The 18,676-nt window shown below is 57.6% G+C and overlaps 1 protein-coding gene across 1 annotated transcript; it reads right to left on the reverse strand.

Annotated features, from left to right (window-relative positions):
• Nucleotides 1-37: 37 nt before the first annotated feature.
• NPR1 (natriuretic peptide receptor 1) lies at nucleotides 38-13,480 on the reverse strand. The gene is made up of 22 exons (XM_042924803.1): nucleotides 12,751-13,480; nucleotides 11,975-12,174; nucleotides 11,434-11,547; nucleotides 10,869-11,004; nucleotides 10,417-10,508; nucleotides 9,580-9,715; nucleotides 9,279-9,363; nucleotides 8,106-8,226; nucleotides 7,189-7,263; nucleotides 6,969-7,046; nucleotides 6,490-6,594; nucleotides 6,167-6,238; nucleotides 5,896-6,052; nucleotides 5,440-5,595; nucleotides 5,025-5,193; nucleotides 4,360-4,506; nucleotides 4,150-4,273; nucleotides 3,928-3,996; nucleotides 3,503-3,677; nucleotides 3,284-3,382; nucleotides 1,343-1,434; nucleotides 38-1,172 (listed from the first exon to the last, which is right to left on the reverse strand). The coding sequence occupies exons 1-22, from the start codon at nucleotides 13,478-13,480 to the stop codon at nucleotides 1,110-1,112; spliced, it is 3,195 nt and encodes a 1,064-aa protein (XP_042780737.1). The 3' UTR covers nucleotides 38-1,109.
• Between the last annotated feature and the right edge of the window lie 5,196 nt (nucleotides 13,481-18,676).

The following is an 18,676-nucleotide window of genomic DNA, read 5'->3' on the forward strand; positions in this document are numbered from 1 at the left end:
AGGGGATGGATGAGTTCCAAACAATCTGCATAATCAGGCTAATACACGATTTGCCTCCGTGACTTGACAGGTATATTGATAGTAGGAAGGCCACGAGGGTTAACTTGCTGGTGTCTTTGCACAAACCAAGGCGGTGGCTCTGAGTCACTGTTCTTCATCACCATACATTGGCAGTAAAAAAATAAAAATTAAAAACCCAGTTTCTCTTAAGAATGTCCTCGATAAGACACTAAAATATATAAACATATGATTGGTTTATTATTTAAATGAGTTAATAAGGACTTGTTTCAATTTCTAATATGCTATATATGGATAGATTTAATCCACATAAACAAAAGCTCTTTGGGGCCCTCAATAATTCTTAAGGGTGTAAACAGGTCCTTAGACCAAGAGCGTCAGCACTGCTGGGGTAATTCACAGGCTGTCACGTAGATCCTGGCTGAGGAAACTGAAGCTGATTTCAGACACTGCACTCCCCAGCTCAGGAAGCATCTTATGTGGAACAGAGGGCAGGGAGCACGGCTGTGTTTTCTGTTCACCCGCTGTCCTTCCAGAGACATTCACTGGAATAAAGATGTTCATGGTCTCTGCTCACAGGAGAAACAAGACATACAGGGCTGCCCCTCCCCTGTGCACTGTATTCAGTGCTGGGGGGAGTATGGGGGGGTGTTTGTGGCCCATGTGGGTTGGGCCTAGATGTGGACTCCCCTCACCCCCTAGATTCACCTGTAGTCCCCTTTCCTGTTACCTCTAAAGTGGCTCTTCCCCCTCCCCATAGAAGTCACAGTGTCTCAAAGTGGAGTCCACACCCTAGCCTGGCTTGGGTCCGGGTGGAGAGTGGGTGCACTTGTCTGCGTGTGCCACTGGATATGACTGTGTGCTTTGGTCCAGTCCCATGAACTCCGAGTCCTCCCCAACACCAGTCCTCCACCAGAGGTCACATCTGGTGTCTCCACTGGGGTTAGCACGTTTGGGTTGTTCAAACTACTTCTCCGATCCCTTTGGCAGTGGTGGGGCTGCTGTGAGTGAGGCCAGGACCTGGAACCTCTCTGTTGCCTCTGGTGCAGGGAAGGGGGTGTAGAAGGCCAAGGTGGGGGGGGGGGGGCAGGTCAGCCTCGAGTGCTACCGCCCCGCTCCCCTAGGAGCCAGTAGGTCCGCACTTTGCCTTTGCCCTGGAGGGAGAGAGAAGAGGAGGCTGGTGTAGGGAGCAGCGCACTGACCCACTTCCCCAAATCAGAGGAAAGGCTTCGGGATGGGAGTGGGCTCGGCTGCTTGAGAAGGGGTCTGGGGAGGCACCCTCTGGTCCACAAGGGATGGTGAGGGTAGGGGCTTTCCTCTCTACCTTCATTTCTACGTCCCCTCGAAGCTCCAGCTCGAAACCACCAAACTCTTCCAGGACGGCCTTGGTCTCAGAAGACAAGTGGATCTTCAGGGCTGGGAAGGACAAGGGAGGGCGGGGGGTGGAAGCAATGGGAGCGGGGAGACTGGGAACTGCAGGACTCCTTTCTTTCTCAGGAAGCCTCCTCCTTCAGAGTCCCACCCCTCCACGTGGAGTCTGGCCATTCTGGCCTCTCCCTCAGAATTTGACGGCTGCGTTGTCCAACACCGCAGCCACTAGTCACCGGTGGCTATTCACATTTAAGTTAATTAAAACTAAATACAGTTAAAAATCCAGGGCTTCATTTGCACGAGCACATTTCAAGCGATCAATAGCATCCTGTGGCAGAGACTACTGTGATGGACAACCCGGATTATAGAAAGAAAGTTCCAGTAGATAGCATTCTAGCGTGTTACCAGGCTCCAGACAGACAGTGTAGCATGGTGGTTAGGGGCTCAGACTTTGGGTCCTGCTCTGTCTAGTGAATCCCAGCTGGGACAGCTGCTTGGAGAAGTAATGTAAACTCTCTGTGCCTCATTTTCCTAGTCCAACAAATGCTGATGGTGACAGTATCCATGTCAAGGCCTTGTTACGAGGGCTACACGAACCGCTAACCAACTATCTCAGCAGAGTCTGGCACGCAGGAAGCACTCCTGGCAGCGGTTGTTGTCGCTCTGGTTTACTTCAACGCTCATCTTGTGGCAGAGGGAATTGAGGCCCAAACTGTGGGCGTCAGACCCAGGCTCTGACTCCCGACCTGGTACCCCCCACGCCTCTGTCCATAGTTGCTCCCACCACTCCTGGGGGATACATCGGAGCGGCCTCGTTTTGCTGTTGAAACATTTCTGAGAGGGGCACCTGGGTGGCGCAGTCGGTTGAGCGGCCGACTTCGGCTCAGGTCACGATCTCACGGTCCGTGAGTTCGAGCCTCGCGTCGGGCTCTGTGCTGACCGCTCAGAGCCCGGAGCCTGTTTCAGATTCTGTGTCTCCCTCTCTCTGACCCTCCCCCGTTCATGCTCTGTCTCTCCCTGTCTCAACAATAAATAAAGCTTAAAAAAAAATCATTTAAAAAAAAAAAGAAACATTTCTGAGAATGTGCTCCTTGAAGACAGGACCTCAGTGAGAGCCTTCCTCCGGCTCTGACCGCCCCAGACACAGTGACCAGGGAGTATCTGCTGAGCCAGAGACCCTCTGGGCTGCAAAGCAGCCCATCTCCTGCCATGAGGCTTGGATGGGGTCTGCAGGGACTTCCCCCCGGCCCCGCCAGCTGACACGGGGTCTGAGTGGTCTTCGTACCCCAGGGCCTGGCACTTAGTAGGCATTCAGTGCATGTTTACTGAATTGAATTGTATTGCACACAGCAGGAGGGTAGAAGAGGAGCCTGACGCAAGACTCAGGGCAGGAGGAGAGGGCAGCAAGCTTTTCCTAGGTACCTACTGTGCTCCGCAGCCCGCGCTAGGTTTCTCACGAGCCGGAGACGGGTATTGTTTTAGAGATAAACAGCTGAAGCTCAGAAAAGTTGAATGACTCGCGTCCTCGTCATGGCATATGGTTTTCATACATAACTCCTCTAAGGTGCGCGTCTTATTCTCTCACAGGTGGGGAAAACTGAGGCTCCAGGAAGTGTGGCAAATCGACCCACAGTTGTGTGGATGGTGGAGCAGAGACTTACACCTAGTCCTCTGCCACATGCAAGAGGGAGCAGAGGGGCCCTGAGGCGGGGGGACCAGGGCGACAGTCCAACATCTGCCTGGAAACACTTTTGGATGGGGGGGCGGGGGGGGGGCGCTGATCTCTGATGGATTGGAGGTGATGTACCCTGGCTGGGGGTGAGCCGCCGGTGGGGCCGTCCTCGCTGAAGCCTGTCTGTCCCTCCAGCCACTGCGAGCAGCCCAGCCACTTTACCTTCCCCATTAGACTCCATCCTGGAGGCGGTGTTGACTGTGTCTCCGAAGAGGCAGTAGCGAGGCATCTTCAGCCCTACCACGCCGGCGCACACGGGTCCTGGAGGGGGTGGGGAGGGGTGTTCCACGAGAGTCAAGTGGTGGACCCGAGGCCCCTGGGAATCCAGGTGTGTGTGTGTGTGTGTGTGTGTGTGTGTGTCTGTCTGTCTGTCTCCCTCACCTGTGTGGACACCGATTCGCAAGCGCAGCTCCTCCTGGGGCCGGTGGCGGATGCGGAAGGAGCGCACAGCATCCAGAAGCGCCAGGGCCATGCGGGCCACCTCGCGGGCGTGCAGCAGCCCGTTCCGCACGGGGAGCCCCGACACGACCATGTAGGCATCGCCAATGGTCTCCACCTGCCGGGCCCACCAGAGGATGCAGGGCATAAACACCGGAAATTTCTCCTCCCTGTGCCGCCCCACATGCGTTTGGTAACCTCATCTGCGCCGTCCTTTCCCTGCCTGTCCCTGGGTCTCCGGGTAACAGTCTCTGCCCATGTCCCATGGTCTCCTCTCCTGAGGCTCTATGTCATTCTGCCCATCGCCCTTCTCTGACCCTGCCCGTCACCATCTTTCTGTCCCCCTCCGTCCCTGCTCCCACCCTCACCTTGTACACATCAAAGTTGTCTATGACGGCATCAAAGCAGGTGTACAGATCATTGAGCAGGGTCACCACCTGGAAGGGAAGAGAGGCCAAGACGGGTATGGAGTCAGGGAGCCCATCTGGGCTCAAGAGGGGAAAATGGGACCAGAAGGCAGTCCTGATGGGACAGAAAGGCTGGCCAAGCACAGCCTGCCTGGCCCTCACCTGTGGCCGTGCCGCACTGACCTGCATAGGCGTGCTCTCCGCCGACAGGGCCGTGAAGCCCACAATGTCGCTGAAGTAGATGGTAACGCTGTCGAAGGCTTCAGCCTGGACCGTCTCCCCACGCTTGAGCTGCTCAGCCACTGAGCTGTGGGGTCAGGGGCAGGTATAGGATAAGCGCGGGAGGCGGGGCTGGAACAGGGTGGCAGAGGGTCACCACACGTGGGCACTCACTGGGGCAGAATCTGGTAGAGCAGGGCCTCGGCCTTGCGCTTCTCCTCCAGGTAGGCCTGGGTCCTGTCCTCCACCAGCTCCTCTAGGTTGTTGGCATACTGCTCCATGCGGGACAGCAAGTTGTCCAGGATGTTGCTGCTGTGCTCCCTGAGGCCCCGGGAGCAGGGCAGAGGCGGTGAGAGAGCTGCCCAGAGCGCCCTCCCCAGCTCACCAGACCCAGGCTGCCATGTCAGCCCCTGTGCAGGGCAGCGGAGAAGGCCAGGCCTGGGGAGCATGGCAGGGTGGGCGTGGCAGGGGAAAGGGTAGGAAGAAAGTTCCATTCATCTCTGAGACCCCAGAGTCCGGAAGCTTCAGAGATACTGGCTACTTCGTTCATCTTTGTTGAACAGAAGCGAGTTAGAAGCAGGTGAACGGGGATCAATTAAGGACAGAGTGTGGGCACCCGGGATGGCAGAGGGGTGTGGGGGGGGGTCTGTGGGGCACAGTGCGACAGATGGCCCCCAGGGCTGGGTTGGAGGACACGAGTATGTGCTCCCCTCTGCTCTGTACCACTGAGGAGGGGCCGGCGGGCCGCAGTGGGGTCCCTTGCCACTGCTGGGAGAAAAGCCTTAAGTGTGGGGCACAGGGTAGCTGTTGGGCACGGGGCACACACGAACACCAGCAACCTGTTGAACTTGCGCAGCATCAGGCGAATCTGCTGGAAGGGGGGCCGTTCCTGCGGCTCCTCAGCCCAGCACCTCTGCATCAGCTGCCCCAGCTCCTCCAGGTGACTCTGCAGGGCCAGGGAGGGCCGGAAGGGGGGCTGCTCACCCCGAGCCACACGCTCCACGATCTCTGTGGTGAGGCAGGAGGCGCTGAGGGCTGGGGCCAGCCCAGGGCTAGTGAGAGACACGGGGGGAGGTCCAGGAGCGGGCCGGGACCCCGGGGTAGGCAGGCAGGCAGGCAGGCAGGCAGCGGAGTCACTGGCAGCAACAGAACCTTCCAGGAGGCGGCTGTGGTGGTGTTTGCAGGGGTCCCTCACCCTGGGGCTGGGCTCAGGTGCAGCTGTGGCAGGGCTAGGGGACTCCAGGGTCCTCTCACCTTTGGGGCTAAGGTCCAAACCCTCCACATGGAAGACGCCACTCCTCAGGGCAATCTCCTGAAGGATGATTCCAAAGCTGTACACGTCACCCGCCTGGGAGCCCCGGGCAGGGGGTGAGGCCATTCGCAGGAGCTCAGGGGCTGTCCACAACTTTTCTGCGGGTTGGAGGTCGGGAGTGACCGGGCGAAGGGCCCTAAAGCTGAGGGGTGGGGGTGTGTCGGGGGGGGGGGGGGGAAACAAGGTCCTAGAAGACGTGGCTGGAGCAGCGTGCGGCCGTCACGCCGAGTGCTACAAAGACACAGCCTCCAGGGGAAAGGCTCCCCTTTCCACTGGCGAATGAGCCAAACCAGGAATCCAGAATGGCACGCCAAGCCCTTCAGAGGCCTGGCATCAGTTGCCCCCGCCGGGCTGTGTTTGGAGGGGGGCGGGTCTTAGGGGGCAGAGTGTGGGCTCACTGGCATAGAGGGTGTGGCCTTGCTCTGGTTCCGGGTCCCTGAAGCTCTCCAGCCCGAAGTCAGTGATCTTGAGCACGAAGCGCCCGTCCACCACACAGTTGGAAGACTTGAGGTTGCCATGAGAGCAAATGGCCCCATTGTGCAGGAACAGCATACCCTGGAAATTTGCGGAGGCCGAGGTCTTCGGTGTAAGTGAGACCTACAACCAGGGCCAGGGGAGACGCCTGCCTGGCCCCTCCCCCACACATCGCATGGGGGATTCCGGGCTTACCTTGACGATGTCATTGGTAAGAGAGTATCGGAACATCCAGTCCAAGGTGATGCTCTCATTCTCCAGAATGTCCTGCTGGGCAATAAGAGTGAGGCACGCACCCGGCAGACCCCAGGAGGGGTGCAGGGGCCCAGTCACACAAAGACTGGGCCCAGGCACAAAAAGACAGAAACTTGGATTTACTCTAGTGCCCCCCTCCCCGTTTACAGATGGGGCAGATAAAGGGCAGAAAGGAGGAGGTTTGCCTGGGGGTCATACGGCCGTGGGGAACAGAACCAGGGCTAGGCCCACATCTCCTGACCCCCCTCCTCTTGTCCCCTCACCTGCAAACTCCCACGGGGACAGTACTCCGTGAGGATACAGATGTTGGGGGGGTCAGTGCAGGCACCCACAAACCTGGTCAGGTGTTCGTTCTGTACATCCCGCATCTGCAGGGGGAAGCCAGCATCAGGAGCCTGGCAGAGACGTCCCTCCTCACCAAGTGGCCCTCCACCCTCAGGGGCCTCTCCGTGTTCTCAGTGCCCGTTCACTCTCTGCAGACACTCTAGGAGTCCGGTGACTCCCCCTGCGGTACCTCCTCGGGCTCACTCTGCCTCCTGATCCCTCCACCCACCAGGGGCATCGAGCACAGCCCCTCAAGGAACCTCCTCTAGGCTTCCTCTACTAGTCTCTTCTCCCCTCTGGGGCCCTCTCTCTTAGCACAATATGCAGGGCCCATCCCTTTCTTAAGACACCCTGGGGTCCCCCCACCTCCTGTGTCCCTGGGACCTCTCCTAGGCCACTGCCTCGCAGCCCCACTTACATGCTTCAGTTCGAACAGCACTTTACGAGTCAGCTCGATGCGTTTACGGTTCACACGCTTCACAGCCACGAGGTTGCCCTGGGCAAGGAATGGAGGTTGCATCGTGAGATGGCCCAGTGGTGGTGACGGCAACTGCTGACAGTGGCCCTGGGGCCCGTCCTGAGCCGTTGGAGGGCAGCCCTGCCCACCCCAAGGACCCGCAGTCTTTCCCCTGGCCCACCTTATAATATGCCGTTTTGGCAAACACTTGGAACTGGCCCTCTGTGGTCAGCAGGGAGCCGTAATTGGAGCCTCTCTGGAGGGACAGAGAGCAGGAGGGACCGGTCAGCCTGGGAGCCCTGCCATGGGCTCAGCTCTCCATTCTGGCTGCCTGAGCTCTGGCCTTCACTGCCCCGCCTGATCTCGCGGCTGTCCTGCTTCTCGTTCCTCATCATGAGATCCTTTCCTCATTTGTTATTATTTTATTTATTTATTTATTTTTTTTATAAATTTTTTTTTTCAACGGTTTTTATTTATTTTTGGGACAGAGAGAGACAGAGCATGAACGGGGGAGGGGCAGAGAGAGGGAGACACAGAATCGGAAACAGGCTCCAGGCTCTGAGCCATCAGCCCAGAGCCTGACGCGGGGCTCGAACTCACGGACCGCGAGATCGTGACCTGGCTGAAGTCGGACGCTTAACCGACTGCGCCACCCAGGCGCCCCAGTTATTATTATTATTATTTTTTTTTTAAATGTTTACTTTTGAGAGAGGGAGAGAGAGCGCGGGAGAGAGAGAATCCCAAGCAGGCTCCACATTCTCAGCACAGAGCCTGACGCAGGGCAAGAACCGTGCGTTCGTGACCTGAACCGAAATCAAGAGTCAGAGGCTTTGACTGCGCCACCCAGGCGCCCCTGTTTATTTTTTAAAAATGTATTTTCACGTCTACCGTGTTTGGTCTTTGAAAGCCTCCTGCGAAGGAGGCTCTGTGCACGTGACCGTCATCTGAGGTAGTCTCTGAGGGGAACAGCACTTGTCCAAGGTCACACAGCGAGAAAGGGCAGGGCTGGGATCGGAAGCGCGCCGTCTGCACTGCCCAGCAGGCGCTGCCCGGACCCCTGCCCGGCCCCCGCTGCCCACCCCCACGGGGGCTCCTCACCGCGCTGAGCGTCAGCCGGCTGCCTGCACTCCGGAGGTGCCGGTCGAGGCTGCTGGGCTGCACGTCCTCCCAGCGCACCCGCCACAGCTCTGAGGCCAGGTCCCTCTCGAGCTGCATCTTCCTGGGGCATGAACAGGGGAGCCATGTCTGAACCCCTGACCCCGGGCCTCAGAGCCCGGGGCCGCCGCGTGTGCTAAGAGACGGGCGGACGGGGGCTGAGGGCCGGGAGGTGTGGGCCAGGCTTTGCCTGCCTCCCAGGGACCTTGGGCAGCCACTTCGTGTCTCTGAGTCTCACGTCCTCACGTCCTGATTTGGGAATGGGCGACCTCGACATTTATTTCAAAGCATTGTTACGTGAACAAAAAGAAACATCGTGTGAGGAAGTGCCCTCCTTGCAGGCCTGTGTCCTTAATGTCTGCGCGGCAGGCCAGCCTCCCACCAGAAGGCGGGGGGGGGGGGGGGGGGGGGGGGGGGGGGGGGGGGGGGGGTCCTGCACCTCCCCTCTCCGCTCCGTGCACATCAGCCTTGCTCAACTGACTGGGCCCAGTCCCACAGGGTTGGAGCCTCTGCTCCCCAGCAGGTGTGCCCGAGGCGAGGGTGGACCAGCCCACTCGCCTGCTCTGCTCTTCTCACAGCCTCATCCCTCCCGGCCGCACCTCCCCTCTCCGCTCCGTGCACATCAGCCTTGCTCAACTGACTGGGCCCAGTCCCACAGGGTTGGAGCCTCTGCTCCCCAGCAGGTGTGCCCGAGGCGAGGGTGGACCAGCCCACTCGCCTGCTCTGCTCTTCTCACAGCCTCATCCCTCCCGGCCGCACCTCCCCTCTCCGCTCCGTGCACATCAGCCTTGCTCAACTGACTGGGCCCAGTCCCACAGGGTTGGAGCCTCTGCTCCCCAGCAGGTGTGCCCGAGGCGAGGGTGGACCAGCCCACTCGCCTGCTCTGCTCTTCTCACAGCCTCATCCCTCCCGGCCCCTCCCCGCCGGCCCCTCTTCTCTCCTCCCTGTGCCCTGCGGCTTTTTAGCCCCGTCTCCTCCCCCACCTCCCTCGGCCTTGTCTCCTCCCCCACCTCCCTCGGCCTTCCACCTCTCCCGCTTCCCTGCAGGTCCCTGCCACCTCGGCAGCTAGTTCTCCAGGCCCCCCAGCCTCACTCCCCACCCGCCTCCAAAGCTCACCTGTATATGAAGAAGGAGACGGTCAGAATGCTGAGCAGGGAGAGGCTGCCCACCACGGCCAGAACTTCCAGCGTGGAAAAGTGGTCTGCACAAGAGTCCAAGTTGCAGCAGGAGAGATTTGGGTTAGAGAGCAGGAAGAGGAACCTTCTAATAGTCCCTCAGTGAACTAGGAAGGTGAGTGAAGGGAAGAAAAAGGCAGATGTCCCTCCAGAAAGCCCTGAGTGTGGGAGAGGAGCACCCATCTGACTCCTGAAGCAGGAGCCTCTCCAGAACGGAGGCCTGGAAGGCAAGAGGCAGTCACCTTGGTTGCAAGCCGGGTCCTCGTTGTCAAAGCCACATTTGGGGATGTCAGGAGGTGGGTGGCCCAGGGGCCAGCTTAGTTCGTGCCCTGGCACGGCCACCAGCTCTCGGGAGGTCCCATTGTAGTTCAGAACCACCTACGGGAGGGCAGGAGTGGCAGGAGGGCAAGGCCTGGGGCGACGCTTCCCGTCCAGTGGAGCTGCGCGGCCTCCCCCGTCTCTGCTTCCCCGGCCTGTGTCTGGGCTGTCCACTGTTTACCAAGCCCCTCATACCCCGGTCACCAGAGTGGAAAAACCTGAAAACTACTCAAGGGCTTTATGGAGAAAACTCCACGTGGAACCCCGACTCGACATCAGGGAGTTTACGATCTTGGACTGAAGCACATAGGAAACAGGAAAAGGCAGTGTTCTCAGTCCACATTCGCAGGCCTAAGCCACGTACCCCTCCTCCAGGAAGTCTTCCCCGAGTGATCTGCTCCTCAGCACTTGTGGCCTCGATTCCTTCCTGTTCCTGACTGAATTTAATGAGCTGTGTGGCCACCACGTGAGCCTGTCTCTGCTGGGAGAGGGGCCTGCCTGTCTTAGGAGATGTGGGACTTCCTGAAGTTAGGGCTGTGCCCCCTCCTCAGAGCTGCGGTTCCCCAAGGGTAATGCTTGTGAGTCCCTATCATTCCGGCTGCTCCCCCAGACCCGAGCTGGGTCTCTTCTACCCAAGGCTCTCCAAAAGCGAGCAAGCATGGTGGAGTGAGTACAGAGCCGACAGATGCCCTGGGGGAGGGAGGGAGGGCAAGACGTCCTTCCTGCCTATATGGCACTGTCTTCTGGGGGCACACCCTTACCCTGAAAGTGCCGGTCTCCGGATGCATATCCCAGAGGGAGAAGTCGGTCTCCCGATCTCCATTGCTGTCCATTTTCCAGTATCCTGTCACCCCTGGGGCATGGAGGAAGATGGCTGTGTTTTGAGGACGTGGAAGTTCAGGAGGGTACCCACCCTACCTGATCTCCACCCTCCGATCTTCTTTGCCTTGCCCTCCAAACGTGTATGTAATATGTCACATATAATAATAACAACAAGGAGGACGTGTCAGCAGCAGGAATGACTGAGGTTGGGCACTTGGGAGGACTTCCTGATGGAGCAAGGCAGATGGGGCGGTCGTGGAGCTCCCTTACAGAAGACAGGAAAGGACGGGCATGGGTGAGTGACCCCCGCAGCGGCAGGCTGGAGGCTTCTCATGGCCTCCTGCTCGGGGTGCCCCAAGGTGGATTGTCCCTGCCACCTCCAGCCGCTGACCTTGGAAGCTCCGGTTCCACATCCGCTGAGTGACGGCCTCCCCATCAGTGAAGGTTCCCCCATGCGCCAGAGTCTCTGTCACTGCCTGGATGTAGAGCAGGAGCCCATCGTGGAAGGACGCTGGGATGGTGTTCATCTGCAGGAACAAGGGGGCTTGGCCGGGGTGGGATCCACGAAGGGCGCTCAGTGGGGACACCCTGGGTGGGAAGATCTGGGCGGCGCTGGGACCTTGGGAGGGGACGGGAGAACCCCCCCCCCCCTTCCGTGGACAGAGACTTGACTACTCATAAGACACCTCCTCGTCAACCTCCACTTCTGAATCCCTCTAGGCAGACAGAGTAGGACACATCATCCTCATTTTACTGATGAGGACCTGAGTTCCGGAGGCTGACCGACCCTTCAGTGTCCCCTTAGTTATCAGAAGGTGAGAACGGTGTGGCGGGGGGGGGGGGGGGGGGGGGGGGAAGAAGGGGAGGCCTGGGAATATGGAGGTGGCTGAGAGAACAGGCTGGGCACCGGCAGGGCAGTGTGGAGTCCATGCTGCAGGGTCCCAGGACCCCCTTACCAGGCCGTCCTCAAGGGTGAAGTTGAACTTCTCCTGGGCCAAGTGTTTTAGCTGCTGCAGGAATTGGAAGTACTCAGGGTTGTCCGGCTCTTTATATGTGATGATTTTGGCGGCCTGAGGAAGGGGTCAGTGGAGAGGGGAGAGCTGGGCGATGACCCAGTCCTCCCGGTACCCTGGGCCACCTCCCCAGTGCATCTCCGCTTAGCCCAAGGTCGGAGTGGATGGACTCCATGTCACCTGTGAGGCACTGCCTGCTCCAAAGCAGGGGAGCCAATGGGATGACTCCTCAAGTCCTGTCAGTCTGTGGGACGGGAACACCCTCCCACCTCAAGCCCATTTGTTCATCTTTTCAGCCTCCTAGCTCTGAAGTTTGCTAGACCTTTTTACACCCCGCACTCTTCCTGGCCTCCCTCACCAAAGTCCCTGAGCAGTCAAGAACCTTTTTTCTAGAGCCCTTCAGACCCCGAGGAACCCAGTGCCCAGAAACTATGTGCCACCAGCACAGAGTCCCACAGCCTGGGCTTGCAGCCTGGACCCTCACCCGAAAGGCCTGCTGGGCACTGGCATCCTGCCCATCGCCTCTCTCCCAGGGCCTGTGGGCAGCAAGACCGTGTGCACCTTGCAGGCTTTGTCCAAAGAGGTCCAGGTGGAAAAACACATAGTCCTCCCCACTCAGGCCGGCTTCCAGGGCTAAAAGCATCAGAGTTCTGAAGGCATCTGGGGAGCTGCATATGTAGATAACTGGGGAGGAAGGGGGCGGTCAGAGAGAGACAGAGAGACAGGAGCCTAGATCCCGACAGAGTGCAGAGGGGGAACTCAGGCCAGGGAGTTTGTGGACTCCGGACTGCTAGGGCCTCAGCGGCTGGCTGCCGAGAGAAAGGTGAAGAGGGCTGGGAGGAGTCAGTGGGCAGGGTTGGAGGAAGGAGCAAAGATAGGGAGAGCCGCAACAGTGGAGCCAAAGGTGGGGAAGGTGGGGTCAGCAAGGGAGGGAGAGGGGGAGGCTGGCCAGCAGAGAGGGGACTGGGGGTGGAGAGGGCGTGTGGGACGAGGAGAGGCTGCTGGAGGAAACCAGAAGTGGAGGAGGGGAGCGGGGATGGGCACCAAGCCGGGGGACCTACTGGGTGTTCTCCCCCCAACCCCATCCCTCCCAGGGATGGGCACCAAGCCAGGGTACCTACTGGGCGTCCCCCGCCCGCCCCTCCCGCGACTCCGGAGGCAGCGGTGGGAAGCAGGTGGGGGGGGGGGGGGAGTCGGGGAGCGCAGAACCGCGGAGAGAGCCGGGCCGTGCAGCCTCGGGAGGAAGAGCCGCCCCCTCACCTCGGCCTTGGCGCCTCACGGTCCGCAGCAGCAGGGAGTAGTGCTGGGGGTCGCCTTCGGCGAACTCCAGGTGGTCCACCGTGACGTTGAGGCGGTGGCGCAGGCGCACGTACAGGCCTTCCACCACGAAGAAGCAGGGCTGGTCGTCGCCGGGCCGGTACGCGTAGAGCACGAGCGCCTGGCGCTCCCAGCCCAGCCGTCGGTGCAGCGCCGCCACCAGGTCCCCCAGCTTGGCGTGGCTGGGCCCCGCGCGGGTGGTCAGCGCGTACTCGTCCTTGGCCCCGAAGCCCAGCGCCGGCGCGCCGGCCGTCAGCAGCGGCACCCGCCAGTGCGCCGTGAAGCGCCCCACGGGGGCTGCGGCGTACACGCAGCCGGGGCCCAGGAACACGGCGGGGCTGTGCTCCCACTTGAGGTCCACGGCGGCCAGCGGCGCGGCCGTGTCGGAGCAGACGCCGCGCGCGTTCTCGCTGCTGCCCAGCACCGTGCGCACCGTCCAGCCGGGCAGCCAGTCGGGCCGCGCCCTCACCCGGGCCAGCGCCAGCTCCACCGCCGGCCCCACGCGCGCCCACGACCACGGGTACGAGGTGTTGGCCAGCGGCAGCACCACGGCCACCGTCAGGTTCCCCGCGTGGCCTCCGGGCAGCAGCAGCGGCAGCAGCAGCAGCAGCAGCGGCGGGAGCGGGAGCAGGCGGGCGCCGGCGGGGCGCCCGGGGCGCCGGGGGCGCAGCATGGCCTCAGCGGGCAGCTCGGCGGGCGAGCGCTCTCGCCATGGCCCCCCGGGCACCCTCCGGCCCAGCCGCGCGTCGCGGGCCCGGGGCGCGCCCACCCCGGGGCACGCTGCCCGTCCGGCCGCCGCGCGAGGGGCGGGTGGAGGGCGCCGCGGGGCAGGTGGGCGCGAACGGAGGGGCGCCGTGGCCCGGGGCGCGGGCGAGCGCGCCGGTGAGTGAGTGTTGGAAGGAGCGAGAGCGCCCAAGGGAGGGGGGTGGGCGAGGGCGCGAGCCGGGGAAGGGGAGCGGCGGGCTTTCGTGCGCGCCTGGGCGCCCGCCCCGGGAGGGTGCCAGCGGGGGCGTCCGGCCGGCTCAAGTCCCCGGCTGTCAGGGGGGAGGGGGGGGGGGGACAGGGGAGGACCGGAGCCAGGCTCCGGGCCCTTCCTCCCGCCGCTTCCCCTCCCAGACTCGGCGACGGGAGCGCCAGCCCCGGACCTTTAACCCCTTCGTCCCCGCCCCGAAGTTGCGGACCTGCCCGCGCGCTCTGCTCCGAGACCCTCCGCGCCTTCCTCCTGCGGGGAGCCGCGCCGCGAAGGGGCTCGCTCGCTGGGGTCGGGAGGAGGACCGAAGGGCAACTCGAGTGGGGGCAGCCGGGACGCTTTCGCGCCCCGCCTCCTCCCTCCCTACCTGGTTCCGTTTGGGGAAGAGAGCTGCGTTGGTTCGGGATCTTGGCAAGAAAAGGTGTGAGCCTACGGATGTGTGTGCGTCTGGGGGTGGACGGGAGGGTGGCAGGTTTCTGGAAAGGGCGTTAAACTAGGGAGCCCAGGGTCCCCGTGACCCAGTCCACCCAGAACCGCCCCCGTGTCCCAGCTTCCAGATTGAGAGGGTTAGTGCGGAAAAGGGGCCCAGGGGGAGGGCGGAGTTAACCTTTTAGTTCCCAAAAGGCTGCAGGAAGGGGGAGAAGAGCGTTTGGTGGCTGGGGTGGGGTGAAGGGAGGGCAGTGACCCCGGGGCCGCTCCTGGAACGTGGGTTCGCGGCGGCGGTGGGAGACGGTGTTGGAAGTGACCCGGTGGTGGGGGCGTCGGCTGGGGCGAGGGTTTGGGGGGCACTGGACCGCGCGGGCCGCCTTCCCCGCGCCGTGGGGTCGGTGTGCCCTCTCGCGGCCAGCAGGGGTCACTGACGCTGCCGCGCCGCTACCCTCTCCAGTCCCCGACCCGCCAGCTGTCCCGGTGCGCCCGCCAAGCGCTGGGTGTGCACAGGCCGTGCCCTGGGGGAGCCGTGCTTGGGACCAACAGCTACCACGTAACATGACTGAGCACCGCAACAGAAGCTGGGGAGATTGCTAGAGCCCCAGATGAGGACGTAAGCTTGCTTTGGGGCCAGGAAAATCTCTAAAGAGAAATAATGCAGCTAGGGTGGAATGATGAGCAAGGGATTCTGCGCAGAGAGCAGTATATTCCCTATACCTGGCATTTTTGGAGAATTTTAGGACCAGTTTTTCTGATGGTCTTAGAGCAAAGACCAACTTCAGATGGCAGGGATGTTTTGTTCCGCGTGCGTGCTCTCTATATTTGCCTTCATTGCCGACACTTAAAAAGCTGCGCCCGACTGGCTCACTCGGCAGAGCGGTACTCTTGATCTCCGTGTCCTGAGTTTAAGTCCCATGTTGGACAAACAGCTTTCTTTAAAAAAAAAAAAAAAAAAAAAAAAAAAAAAAAATCGAAAAAAAAAAATCGGCAGATGGCACACGAATATTTGGATTTCTCACTATCTTGAAATATCATAGTTAGCAATAGATGACTCCTGCCTGCGGCCCTTCTTTGAGATGACTCTAGTCCATGATAGTTCCTACCTACTCTGCATTACCAGCCTGGCTGCTGTAGGAGTTCATGTTTTCGATCCTGGCCCATAATGTAAAGAGTGTGCATTTAGGAATGACTGGGGAGAGGCCAGAAAGGGGAGCAGAGGGCAGGTCATGAACGCTTTTGCATAATAGGCATAATATGTTTGTCCTTTACAGGGGAGCTCCAGAGGCTACAGAGGTAGATGGGAGAGTGGGAAACTTTTTTTTTTTTGGGGGGGGGGGGGGGTGGAGCAGGAACTTTTTTTTTCCTTTTTTTTTTTTTAAAGTAGGCTTCAGGGGCGCCTGGGTGGCTCAGTCGGTTAAGCGTCCGACTTCAGCTCAGGTCGCGATCTCGCGATCTCGCGGTCCGTGAGTTCGAGCCCCCGTCGGGCTCTGGGCTGATGGCTCAGAGCCTGGAGCCTGCTTCCGATTCTGTGTCTCCCTCTCTCTCTCCGCTCCTCCCCCGTTCATGCTCTGTCCGTTCATGCTCTGTCTCTCTCTCTCTCTCTCTCTCTGTCTTAAAAATAAATAAACGTTAAAAAAAATTAAAAAAAAAAAAAAAGTAGGCTTCATACCCAGTGCAGAGCCCAACGCCGGCTTGAAGACATAACACTGAGATCAAGACCTGAGCCGAGATCAAGAGTCAGATGCTTAGATCCTCTCTCGCATCCCTGAGATGTAGGGGGAGGGTTGGAGGGTTGGAAGGAACTTTTAAAAAGACGGTTTTATTGAGGTATAATTGATATGGCATAAACTGTACATATTTAATGTATATGATTGACGAGTGTGAACATGTATATACCTGTGAAACCATCACCACAATATCAAGGTCATATCCATCACCTCCAAACATTTCATTGTGTTCTTGTGTGTGTGTGTGTGTGTGTGTGTGTGTGCGCGTGTGTGTGTGTGTAGAACACATGAGACCTACCCTCTTAAAAACCTAAAAAAAAAGCCCCCTTTATTTTTTTAGGTAAACTACTCACTCCCAACATGGGGCTCAAACTCACCTCCCCAAGAGGAAAAGTCACATGTGCTACCATGAGCCAGCCAGGCGTCCCACTTACAACTTTTTTACGTGGATAACACAGTATTGTTGACTATAGAGAGCTATTTTATAAGTAGAATCAATTGGACTTCGAGAAGACAGTATACAAATAACTGAGGTTTAGGTAACACTGACCCATTTGCTGAGGAGCTATAGAAGCAGGCTTTTGAGGGGTGATGACAGTTTTATAATATGTGCTGCCTAAGCAAGCGCAAGGGAATGATAACCATTTTAGTTTATTGGGTGTGAGGCGCCTATAGATCCCAAGTGGAGGTGTCCAGTGGGCCGTTGGGTTGGTGGAGTGAAACTCAGGAGAAATGACTATGCTCAAAATCGAATTCAGTAATTGAGCCCCTGTTTCCAGTGGTGGACTAAACAGCTGCCCGATCCCTGAGCTGAAGACAACTCAAAATTTTGGATGAAATGCTTTAAAAACTCAAAACACTGAAAGACAGTGAAGAATTATTGGTGTTGAGGGTGTGAAAGACAGGAAGTCTGAGAGGTGAGACAATGGTAAGACTGCTTGTGCCCTGGAGTCATTTGCTGATTGGAATTGGTGGCAGAAAATGCGTTGTGTGGGGCAAGTGAGACAAAAATTGTAGTCCAAATGTCCCTGAAGGTGAGAAACCTGGCAAGCCACCTTCCTGTTTTGGGTTAGGGTCCCGAAAGCTGCACTCTTGGGGGAAACCTTGGACTTGGGTAAACCAGAAATAAATAGAAAATTCACACCCAAGATATTCAAAAAACAAAATTAAGAATCAATCGGTGAGTTTAACAGTTAGACTCAACTGAGGAGCAAGGAATGCACTGGAAGAAAGAATGGGGAAACTACCAACAGTGAAGCACAGGTTAAACAGAAATGGGAAACATAAGAGAGTGTTAGAGGCAGAAAGGATACTGTGAAAAAAATCTAACACCTTTATTTGGAGCCCCGAAAGGAGGGGAAAAAACAGGGTAGAAGCAATATTTGAAGTGATTATGGCTGAGAAACTTTAAAAAATAGATGGAATACATTAAGCCACAGATTCAAGAAGTTCAACAAACTTCAAGTGAGGTTAAAAACATCCATATTGGGACCCATCGGGGTGAAATAGTGGGAAATTAAATCAAAGGCTAAATCTTTAAAATAGGAAAGGGTTGTCTCGGTAGCTCAGTCGGTTAAGCAGCCAGCTCTTGGCTTCAGCTCAGGTCATGATCTCTCAGTTTGTGAATTCAAGTCCCTCATCAGGCTCTACACGGGCAGCGTGGAGTCTGCTTGGTCTCCCTCCCCCTACTTTTGCCCTTCCCCCACTCATCTGGTCTGTTTCTCTCTCTCCAAATAAATAAATAAACTTAAAAAATTTTTAAAAATAAAATAGGAAAAAAGGAGGATTGATTACTTTGAAAAGAGCAACCATTAGGTTGGCAATTCTTTTTCCACAGCAAAAGTGGAAGCCAAAGATAGCAAAATAATACCATAAATGTGCTGAAAGAAGATAACCTCCAAGCTAGAGTTCCCTATGCAGAGAAAATGTCCTTCAGAAACAAAGGTGAAAGGGGCACCGGGCTGGCTCAGTCGGTGGAGCCATGGGACGCTTCATCAGGGGGTGGGGGGAGGTGTCCTGAATTTGAGACCCAGGTGTGGCATACAGCTTACTTAAAAAATAATAATACAGAATTTAAATTCTGTACACATGTACACCTACCAAGAGAAACGAATGTATCTGGCCACACAAATCTTCCACAAAAAAGCTTCATAGCAGCTTTATTCATAATGGCTCCAAAGTTCGAACAACCAAAATGTGTTCCTGTATGTCTCAGCCAGTGGGAATAATGGCTCTACAAGAGAATGGATATACTCAAGCAATGGAATGCTACTCATAAATAAAAATAAATACATTGCTGATAAATGCAAAAACGTGGAGAATCTTGAAACGTGTGAAGCAAGAGAAACTGGGGGCGGGGGGGGGGGGAGTACATACAGTATGAGTCCACTGATGTGAAGTTCAAGAACAGACAAAACTAATCCATGCTCACAGAAATAGGAAATCGTGATTCCCTCCAGGGGCAGGGTAAAGGGGTATGAGCGAACTTTAAGTGATGAAAATGTTCTTTACCTTAACCTGCGTGATGGTTACATGAATACATTACGTGATGGTTACAGAATACATTACTCAAAATTAATCGAGAGGAAAGCTTAAGATCTGTGCTTTTTGCTGTAGTAAATTATACATCAGTAAAGTAACAGAATTACACAACAGCAACAGCAACTAATTCTGGGGGGAGTGATGGTGGTAAATGCAGTTACATTGTCTCTGCATTTTTTACGAGGAGGGTATAAGTACTGCA

The sequence above is a fragment of the Panthera leo genome, chromosome F3 (genome assembly GCF_018350215.1).
Source record: "Panthera leo isolate Ple1 chromosome F3, P.leo_Ple1_pat1.1, whole genome shotgun sequence".
In the NCBI taxonomy this organism is placed as follows: domain Eukaryota; kingdom Metazoa; phylum Chordata; class Mammalia; order Carnivora; family Felidae; genus Panthera; species Panthera leo.

Bases quoted from the DNA above. Each gene is read 5' to 3' on its own strand.
- NPR1 (XM_042924803.1), bottom strand. From the start codon at position 13,480: ATGCTGCGCCCCCGGCGCCCCGGGCGCCCCGCCGGCGCCCGCCTGCTC. The intron at 12,175-12,750 runs GTGAGGGGGCGG...CTTCCTCCCCAG, and splicing joins CGTGAGGCGCCAAGGCCGAG to TTATCTACATATGCAGCTCC. The intron at 4,274-4,359 runs GTGAGTGCCCAC...CTGACCCCACAG, and splicing joins CTCTACCAGATTCTGCCCCA to CTCAGTGGCTGAGCAGCTCA.